Source organism: Paroedura picta, chromosome 11 (genome assembly GCF_049243985.1).
Source record: "Paroedura picta isolate Pp20150507F chromosome 11, Ppicta_v3.0, whole genome shotgun sequence".
NCBI lineage: Eukaryota > Metazoa > Chordata > Lepidosauria > Squamata > Gekkonidae > Paroedura > Paroedura picta.
The window spans coordinates 30717522-30730001 of NC_135379.1; the positions used below are offsets into that span (position 1 = coordinate 30717522).

At 41.9% G+C, this 12480-nt stretch overlaps 1 protein-coding gene across 5 annotated transcripts in view; it reads left to right on the forward strand.

Annotated features, from left to right (window-relative positions):
* CREB5 (cAMP responsive element binding protein 5) overlaps nt 1–12480 on the forward strand; it is a 265679-nt gene that overhangs the window by 72118 nt on the left and 181081 nt on the right. For 4 of the 5 annotated variants that reach the window (XM_077302760.1, XM_077302758.1, XM_077302763.1 and 1 more), the window contains one exon: nt 1179–1300. The exons of the other annotated variant lie outside the window; for it this stretch is intronic. In XM_077302760.1, the coding sequence (XP_077158875.1) occupies nt 1179–1300 (122 nt within the window). The remainder of the gene's footprint in view (nt 1–1178; nt 1301–12480) is intronic. 5 annotated transcript variants of the gene reach the window in all.

The following is a 12480-nucleotide window of genomic DNA, read 5'->3' on the forward strand; positions in this document are numbered from 1 at the left end:
TGATGATGATGATGATGATGATGATGATGATTGCCACGAAACATAGCTTTCATCATTCTCCTCTCTTTCATTTATAGTTTTTAAAATATGGTTCATGCTTAGCTTAAGTGTAGGATTTCAAAACTACTCCTATGTGCAGGCAAGCCATATTTGTCAATACAGTATGCATGAATGCCTGGCACCCTGACTTGGGTGGCCCAGGCTTGCCCAGTTTCATCAGAACTTGGAAGCTAAGCAGGATTGGCCTTGGTTAGAACTTGGGCAGGAGAGCGCCGTGGAAATCCAGGGTTGCTGTTCAGAGACAGGTGACATCCCTTGTCTTGAAAACCCCACAGGTTGCCATAAGTCAGCTGTGACTCGACAGCACTTAACCCATGCACGCATACGAATGCCTGGCACTGGGGGGGTGGGAGAGGAAGTGACTGGGAAGAGAAGGCACTTCCCCCTGCCTCTTGCAAAGCAGAATCCATTGAGAATCCATCCTCACCAGCGCTCTGTCAGTTTCATTTGACCCAGTTTTGTCAGATTCAGATGGGTAGCCCTGCTGGTCTGAAGTAGCACAATAGAATCAGAGTCCAGTAGCACCTTTAAGACCAACAAAGATTTATTCAGGGTGTGAGCTTTCGAGGGCAAGCACTCTTCCTCAGACTATGAACTCCTTACATGTTGGTCTTAAAGGTGCTACTGGACTCTGATTTTATTGTGCTAGTTTTTTTCAGTGAGGGAGTATGGAGAAATAATGATCAGTGGTCAGGAAAGAATAAAGAAGTACTCTCACTCCCACCATAAAAAAGTACCACTGCTTTTCCAGATATCTCGTAATTGCCTTGGGCCCCTGGACTATATATATACAATTTAAAAAACAAAGAAATCATTTAGGTCGAATATCTAAGTAAGCCATTGCAGTGACTGTAGCCACTTCAGGTTTTGCGTCACTGTTTCCCTTCAGTTTTTATGTTTCCTATGACTACTTCAGTTTATCTTTAAAAAAACATTCACAAAAATGTTTAGGAGTTATGTCCAATAAATAATACCTTGTACCTAACAACTGAATCATTACTTCCCTACATTGATATGATGTCTTTTTATAATATGTTACCTTGTAATGTGTTCTGTGACAATGCCTCATTCATCACTGCCAAATACCCACTGCAGTTCCTTTTGATATTTCTCCTCAGACCAAACTCCGACACCAACCCGGTTCCTGAAGAACTGTGAGGAAGTGGGCCTCTTCAACGATATAGACTGCTCCTTAGAGCATGAGTTTAGAAAGGCACAAGAAGAAGAGACCAATAAAAGGGTATGCCCCTTTGGAGACTGGAAACCCCTTTTTCCTCTTATGTGCTGTGAGAATGTTGTGTGAAGGACGAGAGAGCTCTTATTACCTGGAGGAGGGTGAGAAATAAACTTTTAGATTGGAAACTAGGTGGCACTGTAGATTGTGACATGTTTTCAGACAGCCACAAACTGATAAAATTGAAGTATGTATCCAGGTTTAAAGCTAATGAAAGACCATTAGTCAGCTTTTGTAACAGCAAACAGGATAAGATTACCGGTTCCACGCTTACACAAACCACCTTGCAACTATATCTCTCTTGAGAGCAGAAAACATGTATACATTTCTGACCTATGGGACTTCACCTTTCATTCCAGGCACATGCAAGAATGTATCTGTGGAAAAGTGGGGAAACAACTGGCAGTCAGAAAGATCATGATCCCTGCATTTCTAACACTTTTTTTGCAAAAATAAATTGCTGGTATCAGTTTAGCTTAAAGGGAGAAAGTTCTCATTCATAAAAATAGCATAGTTGCCACTGAAGTTTTAAAAGAGAGTTTGTATGTTAAAACTGCTATTTTTAATGGTTCCAATTGGCTGTTGTTCTCTGTGGTTGAAGCAATATTAGCGGAGGGGTTACCACATCAGTTCTTTGCTAATGTTCTGTGCGGATGTATGTGAACTGGACTAAGGGAGAGGAGAGTAATTGAGTTCTTGTTAGCAACCACCACAATGATGTTGAAATTCAGGCTACAATCCAGTCCAGTGTTTTGAGATACAGATTTAAATTGCTGCTATTCCATATGTGACGGCTTCTGAAGCCCCATTGAATTTTAAGATCCATTTGATTTGTGGTGAGGGGTACTTCTGTGGAATTTTTTAAAAAGATACTGAGAACATTTTCAAGTGTGGAACTCCAGTCTCAGGAACGTTGTCATATTTAGTATTCAGCAGAAGGAAATCACAGATTATTCCCTTTGCCCAAGAAAGGCCTGGGAGACATGGACGGATTGAGGCAAGAACTGATGAAGTAGTCAGATAAACCTCTGCAAAGCAGAAGTGCTTGTTTTTGCACATGATGCACAGGAGGGTCTTCACACATGGCTGCAAAACTGGAAGTTTTATGCAAGATAAAATTTTCTTACCCCAAATAACACTTCCATGTCAGTAGCAGTGTGACTCCTCTGCATTCAGTTTGTCACTGCTGGTGAATGCTGATCGGCCTGTTACATGCAACAGTAAACTTTGATTGGCAGTGGCTTCACCCTTGGTGTAGATCTGGTGAAACAACTGCCTGGGGTCATTCATCACAGGATAAACTACCCATAGTTGTTTGATGTGGTCTGTGTGAAATTTTGCATCCTCTGAAGCAGGGGTGGTTAACCTGTGGTCCTCCAGATGTTCATGGAATACAATTCCCATGAGCCCCTGCCAGCAAATGCTGGCAGGGCTCATGGGAATTGTAGTCCATGAACATCTGGAGGACCACAGGTTGACTACCCCTGCTCTGAAGTGTCCCCCATTCATTCTATCAGAAAGACAACAGACCTTTTGAAAGGCAAATCGTTACAATTAGCAAGTCCAATCCAACATAATGTGGGTAAGGGAATTGCAGTGCAGTCCTAAACAGAGGCTTACAATCTTCTAAGCCTCTTGACTTGAGTGAAATTGGAAGGGTGTAGACTCAGTTTAGGACTGCCCTGTTTGTTTGTTTGTTTGTTTGTTTGTTTGTTTGTTTAAAAACACATTTATCAATTGTACGGCAAAATCCTATGCAGATTTACTCCATTCAGGGTTTAGACTGGAGAAATTCTGTACTGCACTGATAGAGCTCTAACAGAATAATGACATTTTGCACAGTAACACATGGCTTTCTGCCACAAGGAAATGGCCATTTACATTTCAACAGGGGGAAATAGCAGGGGAAAGGAGAGAGAAGGGAAGGCATGGATGACAGAGAGAGGGAGAAACGACAGAGGCAGTTCACACTAGCAGCCAGTACTCAGAGGAAAAATAGGTCACGTAGCTATTAAATTGGTACACTTGGAAATAACAGATCTGGGGTCTCCATCCCAGGTCCTCGTATCCTGGCCGCAGATGCTACTGAGAAAAACGGAAATGGCAATGAATGCCATTGATACAGGAGAATGTGAAAAAGTCAGGAAGTCATCTCTTTGTGACAGTAGCCCGTAATTGGTGCCTCTGCCTTGGACAGAGACTGTCAGTCAGCCTCTGCAATCCAAAGCAGCAAGTTAGACAGTGTCGGCAGATCAGGTTTGCATCAAAGCTGCAAGCAGCAGGTTATAGGTTTACATTGGTTGTGAGCATAAAGTATCCGAAGCATTGGCCATAGGTTATATTTGCAGCCACATGAACCTTCCCTGCAGCCGGAGAAGAACTGCTGGGAAATTGGCTGGGTAGCGATGAATGCAAGTCTGCAAAAACAGAGTCAAAGCTGGGACGATCTATATTCTTTGCCTTCCAAATAAGTGGAGCAACTGTATTAAAAGATCCGCATAGTAAAGCCTCACATGTATTCATGACTGAAAAAAGGGCAAGCGGCATCCGACTTGGGACAGAATAAGGCGCTCTGTTTGAAGTAGGTATAACTTTACTATGATGGGAGGTGTAAGTGGGATTTGCTAGTGGTATCCAATGCAGCATGGTTTTGAGATACTAGTTATAATAATATTGAACAGTGCAATCTTATGTTTGTCCTGTGTTTGGGGGCAGGTGATAGATATGAAGAAGAGGAAGAGGGTGCTATATGATGGTCCTGTCTGCTAGGGCACCAGTTGTGGAAGCTGTTTTATGAGGGGTTCCTAAGAGGCTGTGAGAGGTGAGAGAAGAAAGGTCAATTCTTTGTGCATTTAGTCCACTGAATCAGTGACTTTAAAATTCTCAATTGTTTAATGTCCAATAACTTTCCAAGCTGTCCCTGATCCTAAGTGAGAGGTCATTTCTCAGTCAAGTACAGTGTTTTCACATTGCAGCTGAGTGAGAAATTAAAGAAGTAAATCCACAATACTAAAGGACGGTTATGATGGGCAAGGGTACTCAACCTGTGATCCTCCAGATGTCCATGGACTACAATTCTCATGGGAATTGTAGTCCATGAACATCTGGAGGACCACAGGCTGACTACCCCTGATGATGGGCTACTCCACCAATTTTTGAATTGCTGTAACCAGCGGCCCCCTTCATCCAAAAATGACTTATTTAGTGTTCATGGGCTGACTGCAGAGTTTTGAGGATAATATTCTCAGAGATATCAGCATTTGTTCCTATGGATTTTGGTACCTATTCTGACCTGCTTCTGGATGTTGCTGAGATTTGGAAAATTCTCTTTCTGGAAGCACCCTTGTCAAAAAGCATCAAAGTGAGCAAGTCAATATGCACACAGGATTCCATTCTTATCTTCCAACTTTCAGAATTGTGTGAGTCATGCTGCCGAAAGTGATAAGGGTATGCATTGGAGATGGTGCTTCTCTCTTGTGGTTTGAAACTTGATTCACTGCTAAGAAATCAGGAAACAACATTTCTCATTATATGGCTATAGTGGGCTGCTATTCTAAACAGAGCTTCAGCCTTTTCCTAGGCCCGTGGACTTCAGATGGACTTATGAAAATATAATTTTGTATAGGAGAGCTAGCTTGGTGTATTGGTTAAGAGTGGTAACCGCTAATCTGGAGAATGGGATCTGATTCCCTACTCTTCCACATGCAGCCAGCTGGGCGATCTTGGGCCAGTCACAGTTCTTTCAGAGCTCTCTCAGGTGGCGGGGAGGAAGGGTAGGCAATTGTAAGCTGCTTTGAGACTCCTTTGGGTAATGAAAAGTGTAATATAAAAAAAACAGGTGCTGCTGCTGCTGCTGCTGCTGCTGCTGCTTCTTCTTCTTCTTCTTCTTCTTCTTCTTCTTCTTCTTCTTCTTCTTCTTCTTCTTCTTCTTCCTCTTCTTCCAATATTGCAGCATAAACACTTTCCTTAGAGCATCATACTGCTAGAGAGAGATTGATACGTTTTAGTGTGAGGAATTAGGGTGGTTGTAATAATGCAATTTGCAAAAGGATTCTTGGGAAAAAATGTTTACAGTCTTTGGCTAAATGATGTGCGAAAAGCACAAATTGACATGTTTTTAAGAGAAAGGTACACTTGAATTGTCCTGCTTGTCGACACTTTCTTTTCTCCAGATTAAACCTCTTCCTTGCTACTATTATGACTGTTAATCCAATTCATCCCGCATCATATTATGAATGCATCTGGAATAGGCCTTATGAATCTATGAACCTCTGATGAGGAAGGAGGGGATGCTACATACCAAACGTTTATATAAAAGCCTTTGAAGATAAGAATTCAGCAAGGAAACAGAGAGGTCTGATTGGCTGATGCTGTGGCACAGATCCAAAGACAGTCAGAAAATAAGAGCATGCATGTGAGAAATAAAAAAGGATGGTGAGGTTAGAACACCTATGCTTCTTTCCCACATGACTCTTTGTAGGTTGTGCAAGCATGGTAATGTGTTGCCATTTTCATTTCCGTATGATTCATGCAGAAGTTTCCAGTAGTACATCTTTTCGGCTTGTCACTGCATGACTTCTCCAGCTGGTACAACATAGTGGCAACATCCAGAAGCAGTTCCTGACAGTTAGGGTGGTTTCTCAGTGGACCAGGCTTCCTCGGGAGGTGGTGGGTTCTCCTTCTTTGGAAGTTTTTAAGAAGAGGCTAGATAGTCATCTGACAGACAGGCTGATTTTATGAACTTAGGCAGACGGTGGATGGGCTGGAAGGGGTATCTCAGTATTTATCTCTTGTGGTTTTTCCTTGCATACCCAGGGAATTGCTGATCGCCACTGTGGGATGGTAAGTGAATTTTCTCCAGGCCAGGCTGGATTTTGGAGATTTTTGGTGGAGAGGATCACTTGGGCATGAAATTGGGGTTACTATAGGTGAGCAGGTAGTTGTGAGTTCCTGCATTGTGCTAGATGACTGTGGATTTCTGTGATTCTAAGAGACTGAGTTATGAATCAGAATGGGCATGGTTCTAATGTTGCCTCTTCTACTAGTAGCTTTAGGCTAGCTATTTTCTCTCACATTTGAGCTATAATATGGATACAATCCTGTTGACCTACCTTGCTGGGTTGTTACCAGTTTGCAACAACAACAAGAAAAGGTTTGCTTATCTAGTTTTATTGATGCTTATTCAAATGATTGAATTCCTGTTTAAGGGAAAAGAGCGATATCATAGTTAATATCAGTGAAATGTTTCTACAGTCATATATGAAACTGGTAAAAAAAATGAGAATTGACTTGAAGGTAAGCCCAACTGAATTATATGGGACTTACTTTCAAGTATAAATGCATAAGATAGTGTTGTAAGGTATATAATTCATATGAAGTTTAATGTAGGTAGAATGTTAAAGTGAAAGTACAATAAAGAAAAGAGCTATATTGTCAATTAGTTGATTAGAAGATAGCCTATGGTTATTACACTAGATAGCTCTTTTGAGATAAATTATCCTGTACCGTTAACAGGTCATATCAGCTGAAGTGCTTTGAACACTCTAATGTGACATGCAAATGCTAAATATTAGCATAGGATAATTTTAAAGCACATAGTATTATGTTTGCAATTCTAAACAGAGCCTCAGAAAAAAGAGCAAAGACAAATTCAGGAAAATAATGAATGCGTTGTACAGTTGTCCCCAAGGTTTTTAAGTTTTAGAAACTCTGTTAATAAATGATAATCACCTTGACTGTATTACATTTACTGCAGCTTATTGATATGAAGCTACCTTAGAGAGGAAAACACCCCAGAAGTGTTCATTAGGGTCACTGGCGTTATTGACTATTGATTTAGCACAAGGCATTAGGAGCTAATAGCCGTCTTTCAAAAAGTGTGCTGCGGTGGCATTTCTCAATATGATTTGTTATGCACTGTACTTTGGAACCTCTCAAAATGCATCAATAGATGGTCATTTTTTTTAGGAATGCCGACACTTAGGTTTACCATTCCAGATTCATTGTCCTTTTAACGTTAATCATAAGGGAATCCATGTGAATGCTGGCTGGAATTTACAGTTCTTTCAGTGCAGCTCCCTAGAACTTGTGTCTCATGAGGGTGCTTACGGAGCATTTGGAGAATAAGCTCTCTTGTTCTCACCAGTGTTGTCTGTTTATTGTGAATACCTGCAGACACTAATAAGGATGTGAAAGAACATTGTGTTCATTGTCAGCGAACACTTCAGAATGTAGCATTCCAAAGTGGCTTCATTTGAGGAGCAAACTAGTACAAACAACTGGGAGAGGAGTGCACCAAATACATTTCTATTCATTTCTATACTTGGAGGAGGTCAGGATGCTGTTTCCGTTGGCTGCAGAGGAGAGGACACGCAGTAATGGGTTTAAACTACAAGTACAACAATACAGGCTAGATATCAGGAAAAAAATGTTCACAGTCAGAGTAGTTCAGCAGTGGAATAGGCTGCCTAAGGAGGTGGTGATCTCCCCCTCACTGGCAGTCTTCAAGCAAAGTTTGGATACACACTTTTCTTGGATGCTTTAGGATGCTTTGGGCTGATCCTGCGTTGAGCAGGGGGTTGGACTAGATGGCCTGTATGGCCCCTTCCAACTCTATGATTCTATGAGTTCTTGCTGTAGGCTAGAACTGTGGCCCCCTCCAGGGTTTCCTTCTTCCCTGGCAGGGTTTTTGGAGGTGTTGTGGGTCTGCCGAGGGCCGGGCTTGATGTCCGACGCAGGATCCAAGTAGACATGGAACTAACCAATGTGCATCGAGGATCCAGTCTGCCTGATCCTATCAGTTTAAACAAACCAGTGCGAATCTAGCCAATAAATTTAAATCGATCAATGCTAATCTGGCCAATCCTGAGTATGGGCGGGGAAATCTCTTGCACAAGAGAAAAGAATAAAATGAAGCTGAGTGATGCATCATGGGAGTCTATATCCTTTTGGAGAAATTGCAGAAACCATGCAGTGTGAAGTAAAGCCCAATGGCAGAGCAATGTGCGCAAAATCAGGAAAGAACCAAAGAAAAAAGAAAGTAGGTCTGTACTGTGGAAAACGTCTGTGTTTGGTTGATTTAAATATTTTTTTTCCAGGCCAGCTGACTCCAGTGTTAGGGGTGGACTGTAGAAAATTCTTCACATCATGTCCCAGATTAAGGCAGCAGGATGGGGGCTGGTCAGGATATAGTTACCCACATACTTTCTTTAAAAATAGCTCAATGCCCACTCTCTCTATTGGGGATACACAACTGCTGTTTTTGCATGAAAATAGAGACACAATGGGATTTTAGAAATCAGACTGTCCCTGATCTCTTTGTGCAGAAAGTTATATATAAAAAACTCATTTAGACCAGATCCTTTCACATCTAATGGTTTGGCCCTACCATCTGTAGGAAGGATACATTTACTCCATCCTCTCCAGTTTGTTTGCAAGAGCCTGCCTGCCTTTCAAGGGGCACCAGCAAAACATTTGATTCTCTCTTCTGTAGCCATGCAGCCTATTTTAAGGGAAGACAGTCATGCAGACAGTCAGGTGCAATATCCAAACACAATGGGAGAGAACTTGGAAAGCCCTCAGTGCAGTTATAGGAAAACCAATGTGTACAGACAATCCTTTCTGGTAAGAATTTCTGCTAACTCTTGAGGCTGGAAGATACCTCTGTTGGTTATCTCTTACGTGAGTCCCCTGTATCTATTAGGATAGATTCAAATGAGTAGCCGTGTTGGTCTGAAGTAGCACAATAAAATCAGAGTCCAGTACCACCTTAAACAGTATTCCTACTGTTATTAGTCTGAGGAAGAGTGCTTGCACTTGAAAGCTCACGCCTTGAATAAATCTTTGTTGGTCTTAAAGGTGCTGCTGGACTCTGATTTCCCTATATCTATTGTCAGTCTTGCCTTGTCCATTGCAACTACTTTGGACTTTGCTCCAGAACCTTGTGTGTAGGGTTGTCAGCTGGGAAATACCTGGAGATTTTGGGGGTGGAGCTTGGGGAGGGACTTCATCAGGGTATAATACCAGAGAAGCAACCCTCCAAAGCAGCCATTTTCTCCAGAGGAATTAATTTTGGTTTTCTGGAGTTTAGTTGTAATAGTAAAAGATCTCCAGGTGCCACCTGGAGGTTGATGTGACCATAACCATTTGTTTGAGATAAAGAACTATGAGCATGTGTCATAGACCTCACAGCTGCAACTAATTTCTACACTCGCAAATTTATGGGAGGTTCTTTCAGTGCCATCTTATGCAACTATACCCTTCTAAAGTACAAATTATGCCCTATAGTAGCGATCCCCAACCTGTGGGCCGCGGACCACATGTGGTCCTTCGACTAATTGGAGGTGGGCCCCAAAGGACGCCTTTTCTCTCCCCCCCCCCGGCCCTTTACTTCATCCCCCCCAGCCCTTTACAACACACTTCATTGTTGTGGCGTGTCTGTATCTTATTTTGAAGAGATGTTTAAACATTACAGTAGTGATCAGAGAGCGCTAGGGCAGTGGTTGAGAGTAGAGGAGTAAACTACCCCCACCCCCACCGGGCCTCAGTAAAAGGCATTGAGTGGTCCCCGGTGAGTGGTCCCCGGTGATAAAAAGGTTGGGGACCACTGTCCTATAGTATCCCTGAAATGGGGACTCACTACCATTTAGGAGCCTGTGTTTGATTACATCACTTACTTTACTTTTACTGAATTGTGTGTGTTTGTGGGGGGGAATTAGGTTTAGGATTGCTGTGGCAGATGACGTGTATTTATGGGGGTAGGAATAAGTGCTTCTGTCTTCACCATCTTTGTGCCATTTTACAAAATCAAAACGTGGTACAGTTGAAAGTAAAATGATAGTGAGTCCCTATCACATGTGGCTTGAGCTTAAAAGTCCATTGAACTTTGGGTTTAACTCTGCATAGGACTGCACAGTTAAAAACTGAATGGAAGCATCACATTTTTAAATTAATGTGTCAGTAATTTGGGGCCATGTGACTCAAACTTAAAGAAAAAACGTTTACTTTAATAACTTTTTGGTAAGACTCTTCTATAATAGGATTCTTTAATCTTGGCAGTCCTCTATGTATGCAATACAAATTCTCCTCTTTCTGTGGTTGAGTGGTATGTAGAGTTCAGCATCTGTGGGTAAGTAACAGGACACTGCTGATGCCTTTTAGAGCAAGGTGCATTTCTGCTTTATTTATGGAGACAAACATACAGGTTAAGGATTTAATCATACCGGATAAATCATTCCAGAAAGCCTATTAGAACCATATGTTGATTTTTTGCATGACTGCGAGGAGTCTGTTTTTAGGGCATAGTTCTACACTTTCCCTCTCTTGCTCTCTATTTTATCCCCAACCCTTATTTGCAAATTATTTATGTATTTAAGTGGAATCATTTATGTGTGGGAGGAGACATTAATCTTAAAAGTTTTGTTAATGGAAATGGGTGAAAGACGTAATAAAAAGCCAGACCAAGTAAGCCCGCAATCGCTGTAGCCATCTTTATTTAGTGGGAATTCTAAAGCTAGAGCCAAAAACCTACAAACAGGGAACATCGATAAAGGCTTCAATATTCAGGAGAATGGCTATCATTCAGCATAAGGTAGTCATTTTCTGCCAGGTGGTTCTGCTGCTGCTGAAGTCCTTCAAGAGAAACTGGTATTTCTGAGACTTCTAGGTAGTTCCCTCTGCTGCAGGAAGAGGTTTTCTTTGCCTTTCTAATGAGGCCCATATTGGCTCAGTCATGGCCTGGCCCATTTGCTCATAGATGGTGTTTTATTATTGACTGATTGCCTTCTATGCACTATAAATTCTTTTGCCAGAATTGCAATGGCACACGGCATGGCCCAGTGTTACTATTTGCATCTACTTATCTGTGCTGCTTGGCTGGCTGTGCAGAGCGGATGCCAAAGAGGAACAGTTGTTGTGCTGACTGGATTTCTTTCACTTTATACACATTGGAACAATTTATTTCTAAGCCTCCACTGGGATTTCCGGGGGCTTTCTCACTGCACTTTTTGTTTTCCCATTTCCAAAAGGCAAGTTTCCCTTTTTAAAAGAAAAGTTGTTGTTGATAAGGATCTATGCAACGAGTCTCCACAAGAGTTAATCTCACAATGCAGGTCCTTAATTTGTGCCTCAAGGTCAAAGGAAAAATAAAATAGAAACAAAACAGGAGGCATAAATCCTGTAAAGGAAGAACAGACCTCAAGTGAAGTAGAGGATCGAGATTTGATATGTTAGGTATTAGTGGCAGCTAACAATGGGATACTGAACATCCAGCCTTAAGCTCTTGGTATTGCTTTAATGAGGTACTGCCCTGTTTTTGGCCTCTCAAAGCTTTGCAAAGCATATGTGTAGAAACCAGTGCATTGTTCAGGGGCTGCTCTAAACCAGTTGATCTCCCAACTTCTCTTTCCTTCAAAGTTCCTGTAATATATTAATCAATATCTGCTTAGTGTGCTGTTTTGCATATCAATTTGTTGTAGAAGAAGAAGAAGAAGAGTTGGGTTTTATATGCTGCTTTTCTCTATCTGAAGTCTCAAAACAGTTTACAATCACCTTCCCTTCTCCCCACAACAAACATTCTGAGAGGCAGGTGAGTCTGAGAGAGACTGTTCAGAACAGCTCTATCAGTGCTGTGGCGAGCCCAAGGTCACCCAGCTGGCTGCATGTGGAGAAGCAGAGAATCAAACTCACCTGATTAGAAGTCGGCACTCCTAACCACTACACCAAGCTGGCTGTCAATATCACCTTAGGGAGTATTATGGTTTCCTAAGGGAGGTAAATTGGAGGTATAATCTCCAGTCCTGCTATGCTTTTCTTCATAGGGTCATGCAGGTTTCCAATGCTGACTTGGGAATTACCTGGAGATTTGGCCTGAGGAGGGTGGAGTCCGGACAGGGCAGGACTTCAGTGGGGTATAATGTCATAGAGTCCACCTTTCAAATAGATCATTTTATCCAGGTTAGCTCATCTCAGTTTTTAATCCCAGGGATCAGTTTTTAATCCCAGGAGATTTCCAGCCATAACCTAAAGGCTGACAACACTAGGGGATAGTACCTTGGAAGAGTAGATTTTGGGAAGGGAAGGAATTTGGCAGGCATATGTGGCTTTATAAGATGTGCACAATAAATTTTAATGTAATTGGATGGTTTATATTTTGTGGACACCTAACCTTTTTGGGAGAGCCTCTTGTG